The 14,815-nt window shown below is 43.4% G+C and overlaps 1 protein-coding gene across 1 annotated transcript; it reads right to left on the reverse strand.

The window, feature by feature from the left end:
- Window positions 1-68: 68 nt before the first annotated feature.
- Window positions 69-3,769, reverse strand: LOC115159646 (tRNA pseudouridine synthase A-like). Its single transcript, XM_029709580.1, has 6 exons — window positions 3,599-3,769; window positions 2,721-2,953; window positions 1,757-1,894; window positions 1,462-1,564; window positions 456-1,153; window positions 69-252 (listed from the first exon to the last, which is right to left on the reverse strand). The coding sequence occupies exons 2-6, from the start codon at window positions 2,919-2,921 to the stop codon at window positions 214-216; spliced, it is 1,179 nt and encodes a 392-aa protein (XP_029565440.1). The 5' UTR covers window positions 2,922-2,953; window positions 3,599-3,769; the 3' UTR covers window positions 69-213.
- Window positions 3,770-14,815: the final 11,046 nt, after the last annotated feature.

Raw genomic sequence — 14,815 nt, forward strand, 5'->3', positions numbered from 1 at the left:
ATCCAACTAACAAATCCTTACAAATAAAGTGTGTTGAAAGATTTTACTAGAAAGGATTCACACAATGATTTAAAAATAACAAAAATGTTTATTAAAATGTCTTCATTATTGAGTAAATCAGTGGCATTACTGACAATGCATTTCCATAGCAAAACAAAAGCTCATTCTTGAGATACAGCAAAGCAAAAGGTGTCTTTCCACTTGCCAGAGACTTCAAAGTGCAGAATCTGATCTATTACCCTCCTCATCATCCTGAAAATGGAAAATAGTTTTATGAGTTTTAAAAAAGCGAAGGTGATGGCACCTCCCAAAAACACAGCAGGTTTTATGAGGTCTGGGTGTGAAGTGCTTATAGTTGATGATTCATCTAATAATGTTCAACATTTTGTAGGACTTTAACAAAGAACCACTGATAATTGAACTGGCAAATATATAATTGTGTTGTATTCACCCACCTGCTCCCTATCCTTATCCTGAGCTCCTGTTGCAGTTGCCTCAAAGTCATGTATGGGCAGTGTGGCCATCCAGCTAGCCATGGACCCTTCCTGGCACTCTGTCTCCACAATGCTGGGGTAGATGTGCTCCTCCTTGAAAGCCAAGATGGCCTGCTCCTCTTCAGTCCACTCCAGGCACTCATGGAGGCCGTCCCCACCAAACCGCTTGTTGTACCTGTCAAAGTGCACCTTCTCCAGCACCAGGCCCAGCCCAGGGGCTTTGGGCACGTCCACTTTCTCCTCACCCCAGCTTCGCTTTAACACTTCGTCCCCCGAATAGCCCTTCACCACAGCTATCACCAGGCCGATCATCTTCCGGATCTGATGCATCATGAAGCTCTGGCCACGCACAGTAATCTCTGCGAACTCGGCGCCGCCACGCACAAAGGGCTCGCCACAGGACATCTCTGTGATGTAGCGGCGGGCGCTGGGGTCCCACGCGGCCTTCTGGGAGGTGAAGTTGTGAAAGTTATGGGTGCCCTTGTAGCTGCCAAACAGCTGGTTTACTCTCTGCAGTGTCTCTGGCTCAAGGCGGAATGCAGCGGAATTCTTGGTGTAATAGTCCTTTGGGGAGAAGGCCACAGTGGGGAGCATGTAGGAATATGTGCGGGCATCACAGCTGTTTTTAGAATTGAAGCCCCCAGTCACTCGTTTCAGACCTATAGGGACAAAAGATCACAAACGATGCAGAACAACATTGGTAACTAAACTGTTCTTGTCTTTAAAGTTTTATTTTTGATATCAATTGTTTTTATTATATGTTCAAGCCAATAGGCAGAATAAACAGCATTGGACAAACAACATTGCATTGTCAGCGCATGTCCAACACATTTTCACATAACACCTTGAATCAATTACTTCCCAAAAGGGACCACCAAGACTTGTCTTTATACAAGAACCATAGGCTGCTTTGTGACGGTTTTAGGCTTGTCTCCAACACATTTGACAGGAAGCAGTGCGATCTCACCCAGCACTCTGATCTGTGGTGGAAGATTGGAGTTGATCTTTTCCATTACGTCTTCAATCATCCACAGTTTTAGAGAGACCACTTGACCTGCTGCAGAAACACCCTGATAGAAAACAAATGAAGCTGATCACAAAGCAAGGTAATAACAATGAATTTGTGTTTGAGGCCACACAAAGTGTATGTCTTTTCCTGTGCATTTAATTTCTTCAGGTATAAAACATTTGTAAGGATACTTGCTCAAGGGATGCATTTGTGCAGACAGCAACCATGCCTTTTCCATGCTTGCCTCCCATACCTTGTCTGTTCTCGCACATCTTTGGAACGACATTTTTTTCATGTCATCTCCATGGTTGTCTGGGATGCACCCAGACTTAATCAGTGCTGTGACCAGCTCATCCTCAATGGTTTTGAACTGGGAGGATCCAGCATTTCTCTGAAACACAACACCCAGCAGATTAAGCATACCGAACAAAAATCTAAACGCAACATGCAACAATTTCAACGATTTTACTGAGTTACAGTTCATATAAGGAAATCAGTCAATTGAAATAAGGGCCTAATCTATAGATTTCACATGACTCGGCAGGGGCGCAGCCAAGGGGAGCCAGGCCCAGCCAATAAGAATATGTTTTTCCCCACAGAAGGGCTTTATTAGAGACAGAAATACTCCTGTTTCATCAGCTGTCTGGTCTCAGACCATCCCACAAGTGAAGATGCCAGATTTGGAGGTCCTGGGCTAGAGTGGTTACATATGGTCTGCGGTTGTGAGGACGGTTGGACGCATTGCCAATGGTAGCGAAATGAACATTAAAATTCTCTGGCAACAGCTGCAGTCAGTATGCTAATTGCACGATCCCTCAAAACCTGAGACATCTGTGGCATTGTGTTGTGCGACAAAAATGCAGTTTAAAGTGGCCTTTTATTGTCGCTAGCACAAGGTGCACCTGTGTAATGATCATGCTGTTTAATCAGCTTCTTGATAATCCATCCACCTGACAGGAGTGGCATATCTTGTTACAGGAGATGGATGGATTATAGGGTTGTAAACAAATTTGTTCACAAAATTTGCGGGAAATATGTTTTCTGTCCGTATGGAACATTTCTGGGACCTTTTATTTCAGCTCATGAAACATGGGACCAACATTTTACATGTTGAGTTTATATTTTTGTTCAGTATATTTAGAAAGCTGCACCTAAATGGAGGACTAGCTATTTATATTAAAACATCCCTTCATGAAAAGATTAAGATTAATACCAACCTGCATACCGTAGTAACCTTTGCCTGAATATGCCAAAAGCAGGACCACTTTTCTTTTGGGGTGTTTCCTCTCATTGCCAGTCGGTTCTACAGACTTCAGCTTCTTTCTGATGTGTCCATTCTCACCCGACTCTCCATTTCCTTCCTCCACTCGCTTCAGTGGCTTGAGCAGCATATTTCCTGACTCTTCTTCACTCATCATCCACCGGATCCCTGCACACTTGTAAAGCCAACCTGGTGAAAACACAGATAGCAAGTTAAAGGGATAGTATTGTGAGTGAGTTAAGTTTCCACCCTGTTCCTTTCTCCTAATAAATCACTTCATATCTAAAAAATCCTATCTGAGAAGGGGAGTGAAGGAGACCAGAACGGAGGGAACAACCTTCTGGAATGAAATCCAGCAGTGGGCTTAAGGCTGAAATCGATACCTAGCCCCTTTTCCCTAGGTACTCTAGAATCACTACAGGCAACACATCCAATCATTTCAGATCTACATGACTACCTGGCTGGAGGAGGAGCTAATGGTCATCATTACATGAAAGTTTACTAACACTAGAACACCATAACAATATGGATTCTCTTAATTTGACTTTCTTCCAAAGTAGTCAGCTAATTTCGTTAAATTAGGTTTTCTGCCGCTTCTGATACGCAACACTGGTGGACACATTTTCATCATTTCTCAAGTCTTCATTTCATGACATATGATCATGTTTTAAGTTCTGAAGATCTAAATAGGAGCCAGCTAACTATCGTTACCGATTCAGCTAGGCAAACTAGCTTCATCACACAAATACAAATTGCCTATGGTTTTCTACCTTGCCAGCTAACTAGCTACCATGACCAGCAATAAATAGGAAAAATCCTTTGCAGGAGACTCACGTGTGATCCACAAAAAATCGTTAAATACACGTCTTGCTTATAGCACAACTTTGGCAGTTAATCCATTTACGACAGCTGTACAATGTGAAACAAAAATGCAAGAAACCCTTTACAAGCTAGATAGCAATCACTGCAGGCAGCAACAGCGACACACATGGGCAAAATCAACTTTGACCTTATCCTTCTTCTTCTATGATATAATGGCGGTTCCACAAACAAACGTTAAAGGAGCATGCCGCCACTTACTGTGCTGGAGTGTGTGGTCAATCACGGTTTACAACATAAGCTCCACATTTCTAAATCCTTCTTCCTGACTCAGTACATCTGAGAAAAAAAGAGCCCTACTAACTTCTAAAATCCCTTTCCAAACTCAATAACCATAGTCTTTCACCTCTCTTCAACATAAAACAATATAACATGTTCCACCATTTCATCTACCATACACAAACCATTCACATGCTTGCCAACCAGATGTGATGATGATTTCAAGCCATAATACAACCTGTTTTGTGATAATTGTGTTGTTTGCTCTATAACCTGTTAATTCCTATGCCTTGCGACCATGATATATAGGCCTAAAGGCCAAGACAATAAGAAGACACAGTGGCAGAATAAATTCAACCACACCTTTGTTTTATCACAAAACCAGATAGTAACCTCTGTTCAGTGAAGTACACAAAGAATATTGCATGTACAGTAACAGACCGTTACATGACCTACATCATGGTCAAGCAAGTTAATGTATCCGACATGTGCAGACCACTAAACAACTATTAATTTAGAACAACAGACAGTTAACGCAAGTCGCAAAGAAAACAGGAGCTGCCTCCACTATTCTAGGACCATTTCAACTTCAACATCCACAAATCACCTCTGTTTAGTCTAATACAGTCACAACTAAAAGATACCAAAAACAATTTAGTCCAATCAACATAAGCTAAATATGATGTGGCTGCACATGCGTTTGTACAAGTAGAAAAACATGTTGACTCACCCTACTTGTAGAGAAACACCAATGCCATCCTCCTCTCTTTCAAGTTGACGAAACGCTCTATCACTCTGTCATACAGTAAAGTATTTATTTTTTATTGTCCTAGGCTACCTGGTTAAAATGCTTGCTCGCTAGCCTAACTTCCATTCATGGGCAACATTAGCTAGTTAACATTAGCCTTCTACATCTAGCTACAAAGTGAACTTCCATCCTCTCAGGCCAGGGGCACAACAATGTATGACATAATGGTTGGATCAGAATTGGCATGATAATCATTGGCCAGTACAGAGGATAAAGTAAAAGCACAAGTCCAAATCCCTTTCTCCATCCATGGCTAATTTAGGAAAGGGCCAATTTTACCTAGCTGGCTAGCTAACCACCGGAGGACAACAACACAACGACATAGAACAACAAGTTTTTCTGTCAATGACGAATGATCTCAATGAGATTTGATAGGACTGACACCAAATCCAAGTTGGCTTCCCTTGACACTTTTCTTTGGTGCACCAGGACCATTCACAGTTGAGATCGCTCAGTTTAGCTCAATGCTGATTGGCTATTTATTTATAGTTTTTTTGGTCTAGGGAGGCCAGATGCTCGCTGGCTTCCCTTCCCTTCAATGCTATGGGCTGCAACAATGTCATACTTGTTTGGTCCCAGACAACATCAGATACATAGCCTACACATAGAGAGAGAGGGGTGCTGTTTCGCTCACTCGGATGCTTTCTCCTGTGAGATACAGTATTCATGGATGCCAAGAATACAATTCCTTGGCCTCCATGAATACACGCCACTGCCACCAACCTTTCTTTGGAGGGCATATACAGTGCATTCGGAAAGTATACAGACCCCTTGACTTTTTCCACATTTTGTTACACCCTTATTCTAAAATTGATTAAATTGTTATTTTTTTCCCACATAAATTTACACACAATACCCATAATGACAAAGCAAAAACAGGTTTTTAGAAATGTTTGCAAAAATATTTAAAAGAAATACTGAAATATCACTTTTACATAAGTACTGAGACACTTTACTCAGTACTTTGTTGAAGCACCTTTGGCAGTGATTACACCCTCGAGTCTTCTTGGGTATGACGCTACAAGCTTGGCACAGATGTATTTGGGGAGTTTCTTCTATGCAGATCCTCTCAAGCTATGTCAGGTTGGATGGGAAGCATCGCTGCACAGCTATTTTCAGGTCTCTCCCAAGATATTCGATCGGGTTCAAGTCCGGGCTCTGGTTGGGCCACTCAAGAACATTCAGAAACTTGTCCCGAAGCCACTCCTGCATTGTCTTGGCTGTGTGCTTAGGGTCGTTGTCCTGTTGGAAGGTGAACCTTCGCCCCAGTCTGAGGTCCTGAGCGCACTGGAGCAGGTTTTCATCAAGAATCTCTCTGTACTCTCTGTATCTTTCCCTCGATCCTGATTAGTCTCCCAGTCCCTACTGCTGAAGAACATCCCCACAGCATGATGCTGCCACCACCATGCTTCACTGTAGGGATGGTGCCAGGTTTCCTCCAGACGTGACGCTTGGCATTCATGCCAAAGAGTTGAACCTTGGTTTCATCAGACCAGAGAATCTTGTTTCTCATGGTCTGAGAGTCTTTTAGATGCCTTTTGGCAAACTCCAAGTGGGCTGTCATGTGCCTTTTACTGAGGAATGGCTTCTGTCTGGCCACTGTACCATAAAGGCCTGATTGGTGGAGTGCTGCAGAGATGTTTGCCCTTCCGGAAGGTTCTCCAATCTCCACAGAGGAATTCTGGAGCTCTGTCAGAGTGACCATTGGATTCTTGATCACCTCCCTGACCAAGGCCCTTCTCCAAAAATTGCTCAGTTTGGCACGGCGGCCAACTCTAGGAAGAGTCTTGGTGGTTCCAAACTTCTTCTATTTAAGAATGATGGAGGCCACTGAGTTCTTGGGGACCTTTAATGCTGCAGAAATTTGTTGGTACTCTTCCCCAGATCTGTGCCTCAACACAATCCAGTCTCGGAGGTCTGCAGACAATTCCTTCAAACTCATGGCTTGCTTTTTGCTCTGCCATGCACTGTCAACTGTGGGACCATATCTAGACAGGTGTGTGTCTTTCCAAATCATGTCCAATCAATTGAATTTACCACCGGTCAACTCCAATCAAGTTGTAGAAACATCTCAAGGATGATCAATGGAAACAGGATGAACCTGAGCACAATTTTGAGTCTCATAGCAAAGGGTCTGAATATTTATGTAAATAAGGGTTTTCTGTTTTTATTTTTAATACATTTGCAAAAATTCAAAAAACCTGTTTTCGCTTTGTCATTATGGGGTATTGTATGTAGTTTGATGAGGGGAATAAATAATTTAATCCATTTTAAAATAAGGCTGTAACGTAACAAAATTTTGAAAAAGTCAAGGGGTCTGAATACTTTAAGAATGCACTGTAAATGCCGGCCCTTGGGCTCAGAGTCCCATGTCTTCTGCCACACGTATCAAAATGGCTCTGATCTTACCCTTGGCCTCACCTCTACCGAGTGGAACATGAATGTCAATAATATCTTGTTTTAAAGCCATTTTGGCTATCTGGTCTACAATTTCATTCCCTTCCTCAACCAAATGGGATGGGAACCAGCAGAATATCACTACTACACAGTCTCTCGATTCTCAATAATAACATTAATGCCTCCTATTAAATTTGCCAGATGAAAAACTATTCAACACAGACAGGGAATCTGAGCAGACTATAATTCTGACAGGTTGAGCGTCCTAGACTTACTGGAGGGCAACTACTACTGCCAACAGTTAAACTGAATATACTGACAGTTCATGTTAGTCTTCTACATATCTGCACATCAAATTCAGGAATGTAAACACCTGCTCCTCTGAGCCCACTATCTGGGTCCTTGGATCTGTCTGTGAAAATCCATAAAAACTTTGACCAATGTATTGTCAACCAGTTTCCCTGTTACTAACCAATCTTTTCTTTCTCTACCATGGTTAGAACAACAGGATTGGACCGCCTTTTCCTGTAGTCCACGATCACCTCCTTTGTCTTGCTCACATTAAGGGAGAGGTTGTTGTCCTGGCACCACACTGCCAGGTCTCTGACCTCCTTATAGGCTGTCTCGTCGTTGATCAGGCTTACCACTGTTGTGTTGTCAGCAAACTTAATGATGGTGTTGGAGTCATGTTTGGCCACGCAGTCGTGGGTGAACAGGGAGTACAGGAGGGGACTAAGCATGCACCCCTGAGGGGCTCCCGTGTTGAGGATCAGCGTGGCAGATGTGTTGTTGTCCCGTGTGGCTCAGTTGGTAGAGCATGGTGTTTGCAACGCCAGGGTTGTGGGTTCGATTCCCACGGGGGACCAGTATGGAGAAAAAAATGTATAAAATGTATGCATTCACTACTGTAAGTCGCGCTGGATAAGAGCGTCTGCTAAATAACTAAAATGTAATGTAAATGGTGTTGCCTACTGTTACCACCTGGGGCGGCCCATCAGGAAGTCCAGGATCCAGTTAAAGAGGGAGGTGTTTAGTCCCAGGGTCCTTAGCATAGTGATGAGCTGTCAATGAACAGCATTCTCACATAGGTGTTCCTTTTGTCCAGGTGGTAAAGGGCAGTGTGGAGTGCGATTGAGATTGCGTCATGTGGATCTGTTTAGGTGGTATGCGAATTGGAGTGAGTCTAGCGTTTCTGGGATGATGGTGTTGATGTGAGCCATGGCTACAAATGTGAGCGCTATGGGCCGGTAATCATTTAGACAGGTTGCCTTGAGTGTCTTGGACACAGTGACTACGATGGTCTGCTTGAAACATGTAGGTATTACAGACTCAGTCAGGGAGAGGTTGAAAATGCCAGTGAAGACACTTGCCAGTTGGTACGTGCATGAGTACACGTCCTTGTAATCCGTCTGCCCAGGTGGCTTTGTGAATGTTGACCTGTTTAAAGTTCTTGCTCACATCGTCTACGGAAAGCGTGATCCCACAGTTGGAACAGCTTGCTTGCTTCAGTGTTGCTTGCCTCGAAGCAAGCATAAAAGGCATTTAGCTCATCTAAGAGGCTCATGTCACTGGGCAGCTTACAGCTGGGATTCCCTTTGTAGTCCATAATAGTTTGCAAGCCCTGCCACATCCGACGAGCGTCAGAGCAGGTGTAGTAGGATTCAATCTTAGTCCTGTATTGACGCTTTGCCTGTTTGATGGTTCATCTGAGGGCGTAGCGGGATTTCTTATAAGCACCAGGATTAGTGTCCCGCTCCTTGAAAGCAGCAACTCTAGCCTTTAGTTAGGTGCGAATGTTGCCTGTAATCCATGGCTTCTGGTTGGGAAATGTATGTACGGTCACTGTGGGGACGACGTCATCAATGCACTTATTGATGAAGCCTGTGACTAAGGTGGTATACTCCTCAATGCCATTGGATGAATCCCAGAACATATTCAGAGCTTGGGTATTTGAGATAGGGTGCAGACCAGGCAGCAGGCTGTGAGCCAGCCTGCCAGCTTAGTGGAGTCTGCCACTAGCACAGTCAGTGTAGTCAGCTCAGCTATACCCATTGAGACCGTGTCTGTGCCTCAATCTAGGTTGGGCAAAACTAAACATGGATGTGTTTGCCTGAGCACTGGAATAAAGACCTCCTCCAGTCCTGTCATTATTGAAAGAGATTGTGATATCTCACATCTCAAAATAGGGCTGCTTAATGTTAGATCCCTCACTTCAAAGGCAGTTATAGTCAATCAACTAATCACTGATCATAATCTTGATCTGATTGGCCTGACTGAAACATGGCTTAATCCTAATGAATTTAGTGTGTTAAATGAGGCCTCACCTCCTGGTTACACTAGTGACCATATCCCCCGCGCATCGCTCAAAGGCGGAGGTGTTGCTAACATTTACGATATCAAATTTCAATTTACAAAAATAAACAACCGCGTTTTCGTCTTTTTAGCTTCTAGTCATGAAATCTATGCAGCCTACTCAATCACTTTTTATAGCTACTGTTTACAGGCCTCCTGGGCCATATACAGCGTTCCTCACTGAGTTCCCTGAATTCCTATCCCACCTTGTAGTCATGGCAGACAATATTCAAATTTTTGGTGACTTTAATATTCACATGGAAAAGTCCACAGACCCACTCCAAAAGGCTTTCGGAGCCATCATCGACTCAGTGGGTTTTGTCCAGCATGTCTCCGGACCTACTCACTGCCACAGTCATTCTCTGGACCTAGTTTCGTCCTGTGGAATAAATGTTGTGGATCTTAATGTTTTTCCTCACAATTCCTGGACTATCGGATCACCATTTTATTACATTTGCAATCGCAACAAATAATCTGCTCAGACCCCAACCAAGGATCATCAAAAGCCGTGCTATAAATTCTCAGACAACCCAAAGATTCCTAGATGCCCTTCCAGACTCCCTCCACCTATCCAAGGACATCAGACTACAAACAGTTAACCACCTAACTGAGGAACTCAATTTAACATTGCGTAATACCCTAGATACAATCGCACCCCTAAAAACAAAAAACATTTGTCATAAGAAACTAGCTCCCTGGTGTACAGAAAATACACGAGCACTGAAGCAAGCTTCCAGAAAATTGGAACGGAAACGGCGCTACACCAAACTGGAAGTCTTCCGACTAGCTTGGAAAGACAGTACCGTGCAGTATCGAAGAGCCCTCACTGCTGTTCGATCATCCTATTATTCCAACTTAATTGAGGAAAATAAGAACAATCCAAAATGTATTTTTGATACTGTTGCAAAGCTAACTAAAAAGCAGCATTCCCCAAGAGAGGATGGCTTTCACTTCAGCAGTGATAAATTCATGAACTTCTTTGACAAAAAGATCAGGATCATTAGAAAGCAAATTACGGACTCCTCTTTAAATCTGCGTATTCCTCCAAAGCTCAGTTGTCCTGAGTCTGCACAAGACTACCAGGACCTAGGATCAAGGGAAACACTGAAGTTTTTGAATACTATATCTCTTGACACATTGATGAAAATAATCATGGCCTCCAAACGTTCAAGCTGCATACTGGACCCTATTCCAACTAAACTACTGAAAGAGCTGCTTCCTGTGCTTGGCTCTCCTATGTTGAACATAATAAACGGCTCTCTATCCACCAGATGTGTACCAAACTCACTACAAGTGGCAGTAGTAAAGCCTCTCTTGAAAAAGCCAAACCTTGACCCAGAAAATATAAAAAACAATTGGCCTATATCGAATCTCCCATTCCTTTAAAAAATGTATGAAAAAGCTGTTGCACAGCAACTCACTGCCTTCCTGAAGAAAAACAATGTATACAAAACACTTCAGTCTGGTTTTAGACCCCATCATAGCATTGAGACTGCACTGGTAAATTACCTTTTAATGATGTCAGACCGAGGCTCTGCATCTGTCCTCATGCTCCTAGACCTTAGTGCTGCTTTTGATACCATCAATCACCGCATTCTTTTGGAGAGATTGGAAACTCAAATTGGTCTACACGGACAAATTCTGGCCTGGTTTAGATCTTATCTGTCGGAAAGATATCAGTTTGTCTCTGTAGATGGTTTGTCCTCTGACAAATCAACTGTACATTTCGGTGTTCCTCAAGGCTCCGTTTTAGGACCGCTATTGTTTTCACTAAATATTTTACCTCTTGGTGATGTCATTCGGAAACATAATGTTAACTTTCACTTCTATGTGGATGACACACAGCTTTACATTTCAATGAAACATGATGAAGCCCCATAATTGCCCTCCCTGGAAGCCTGTGGTTCAGACATAAGGAAGTGGATGGTGTCAAATGTTCTACTTTTAAACTCGGACAACACAGAGATGCTAGATCTAGGTCCCAAGAAACAAAGAGATCTTCTGTTGAATCTGACAATTAATCTTGATGGCTGTACAGTCGTCTCAAATAAAACTGTGAAGGACCTCGGCGTTTCTCTGGATCCTGATCACTCTTTTGACGAACATATCAAGACTATTTCAAGGACAGCTTTTTTCCATCTTTGTAACATTGCAAAAATCAGAAACTTCCTGTCCAAAAATGATGCAGAAAAATTAATCCATGCTTTTGTCACTTCTAGGTTAGACTACTGCAATGCTCTACCTTCCGGCTACCCGGAAAAAGCACTAAATAAACTTTAGTTAGTGCTAAACACAGCTGCTAGAATCTTGACTAGAACCCAAAAAATTGATCATATTACTCCAGTGCTAGCCTTTCTACATGGGCTTCCTGTTAATGCTTGGGATGATTTCAAGGTTTTACTGCTAACCTACAAAGCATTACATGGGCTTGCTCCTACCTATCTTTCCGATTTGGTCCTGCCGTACATACCTACACGTACGCTACGGTCACAAGACGCAGGCCTCCTTACTGTCCCTAGAATTTCTAAGCAAACAGCTGGAGGCAGGGCTTTCTCTTATAGAGCTCCATTTTTATGGAATGTTCTGCCTATCTATGTGAGAGACGCAGACTCGGTCTCGACCTTTAAGTCTTTATTGAAGACTCATCTCTTCAGTAGGTCCTACGATTGAGTGGTCTGGCCCAGGAGTGTGAAGGTGAACGGAAAGGCACTGGAGCAACGAACCGCCCTTACTGTCTCTGCCTGGTCGGTTCCCCTTTCTCCACTGGGATTCTCTGCCTCAAACCATATTACAAGGGCTGAGTCACTGGCTTTCTGGTGCTCTTCCATGCCATCCCTAGGAGGGGTGCGTCACTTGAGTGGGTTGAGTCACTGACATGATCTTCCTGTCCGGGTTGGCGCCCCCTTGGGTTCGTGCCATGGGGGAGATCTGCGTGGGCTATACTCGGCCTTATCTCAGGATGGTAAGTTGGTGGTTGAAGATATCGCTCTAGTGGTGTGGGGGCTGTGCTTTGGCAAAGTGGGTGGGGTTATATCCTGCCTGTTTGGCCCTGTCCGGGGGTATCGTCGGACGGGGCCACAGTGTCTCCCGAGCCCTGCTGTCTCAGCCTCCAATAGCTTATGTGTCGGGGGGCTAGGGTCAGTCTGTTAAATCTGGAGTATTTCTCCTGTCTTATCCGGTATCCTGTATGAACTTAAGTATGCTCTCTCTAATTCTCTCTCTATTTTTCTCTCTTTCTTTCTTTCTTTCTTTCTTTCTTTCATTCTTTCTTTCTTTCTTTCAAAGCCCTAGGACCATGCCTCAGGACAACCTGGCATGAAGACTCCTTGCTGTCCCCAATCCACCTGGTTGTGCTGCTACTCCAGTTTCAACTGTTCTGCCTGCGGCTATGGAACCCTGACCTGTTCACCGGACTTGCTACCTTGTCCCAGACCTGCTGTTTTCAACTCTCTAGAGACAGCAGGAGTGGTAGAGATACTCCGAATGATTGGCTATGAAAAGCCAACTGACATTTACTCCTGAGGTACTGACCTGTTGCACCCTCTACAACCACTGTGATTATTATTATTTGACCCTGCTGGTCATCTATGAACATTTGAACATCTTGGCCATGTTCTGTCATAATCTCCACCCGGCACAGCCAGAAGAGGACTGGCCACCCCTCAGAGCCTGGTTCCTCTCTAGGTTTCTTCCTAGGTTCCGGCCTTTCTAGGGAGTTTTTCCTAGCCACCGTGCTTCTACACCTGCATTGCTTGCTGTTTAGGTTTTAGGCTGGGTTTCTGTACAGCACTTTTTGACATCAGCTGATGTAAGAAGGGCTTTATAAATACATTTGATAGATATTCCAGTCTGTGCTAGCAAAACAGTCCTGTATGGTCAGATTTGCCAAATGGAGGGCGAGGGAGAGCTTTGTATGTGTCTCTATGTGTGGAGTAAAGGTGGTCTAGAGGTTTTTTCCCTCAGGTTGCACATGTGATATGCTGATAGAAATTAGGTAAAACGGATTTAAGTTTGCCTGCATTAAAGTCCCCGGCCAATAGGAGCGCCGCTTCTGGATGAGCATTTTCTTGTTTGCTAATGGCCTCATATAGCTTGCTGAGTGCAGTCTTAGTGCAAGCATCGGTTTGTGGTGGTAAATAGACGGCAACGAATAATATACAGTACCAGTCAAAAGTTCTTTATTTTTACTATTTTCTACATTGTAGAATAATAGTGAAGACATCAAAAACTATTAAATAACACATATGGAATCATGTAGTAACCAAAAAAGTGATAAACAAATCCAAATATGTTTCAGATTTTAGATTCTTCAATATAGCCACCCTTTGCCTTGATCATAGCTTTGCAAGCTCTTGGCATTCTCTCAACCAGCTTCACGAGGAATGCTTTTCCAACAGTCTTGAAGGAGTTCCCACATATTCTGAGCACTTGTTGGCTGCTTTTCCTTCCCTCTGTGGTCCAACTCATCCCAAATCTCAATTGGGTTGAGGTTGGGTGATTGTGGAGGCCAGGTCATCTGATTCAGCACTCCATCACTCTCCTTGGTCAAAGAACCCTTACACTGCCTGGGGGTGTGTTTTGGGTTAATGTCCTGTTGATAAACAAACTATAGTCCCACTAAGCGCAAACCAGATGGGATGACATATCGGTGTATAATGCTGTGGTAGCCATGCTGGTTAGGTGTGCCTTGAATTCTAAATAAATCACAGATAGTGTCACCAGCAAAGCACCCCCACACCATCCCACCTCCTCCTCCATGCTTCACCGTGGGAACCACACATGCAGAGATCATCCATTCACCTACTCTGCGTCTCACAAAGACACGTCGGTTGGAACCAAAAATCTCAAATTTGGAATCATCAGACCAAAGGACAGTTTTCCACTAATGTCCATTGCATGTGTTTCTTGGCCCAAGCAAGTCTCTTATTATTGGTGTCCTTTAGTAGTGGTTTCTTTGCAGAAATTCGACCATGAAGGCCTGATTCACGCAGTCTCCTCTGAACAGTTGATGTTGAGATATGTCTGTTACTTGAACTCTGTGAAGTATTTATTTGGGCTGCAATTTATGAGGCTGGTAACTTTGGGTCTTCCTCCCCTGTGGCGGTCCTCATGAGAGACAGTTCCATCATAGCGCTTGATGGTTTTTGTGACTGCACTTGAAGAAACTTTCAAAGTTCTTGAAATTTTCCAGATTGACAAACCTTTATGTCTTAAAGTAATGATCGACTGTCATTTCTCTTTGCTTATTTGAGCTGTTTTTGCCATAATATGGACTTGGCCTTTTACCAAACAGGGCTATCTTCTGTATACCAACCGTACCTTGTCACAACACAACTGACTGGCTCAAACGGATTAAGAAGGAAAGACATTCCACAAATTAACATTTAACAAAGCAC

Source organism: Salmo trutta, chromosome 23 (genome assembly GCF_901001165.1).
Source record: "Salmo trutta chromosome 23, fSalTru1.1, whole genome shotgun sequence".
NCBI classification, from domain to species: Eukaryota; Metazoa; Chordata; class Actinopteri; order Salmoniformes; family Salmonidae; genus Salmo; species Salmo trutta.

What these genes read in the sequence shown, in the direction of transcription:
- LOC115159646 (XM_029709580.1), bottom strand. Translation starts at nt 2,921, where the DNA reads ATGATGAGTGAAGAAGAGTCAGGAAATATGCTGCTCAAGCCACTGAAG. An exon ending in AAGGTTACTACGGTATGCAG is followed by an intron (nt 1,895 to 2,720) that starts GTTGGTATTAAT and finishes GTTGTGTTTCAG; the next exon opens with AGAAATGCTGGATCCTCCCA. An exon ending in ACCACAGATCAGAGTGCTGG is followed by an intron (nt 1,154 to 1,461) that starts GTGAGATCGCAC and finishes TTGTCCCTATAG; the next exon opens with GTCTGAAACGAGTGACTGGG.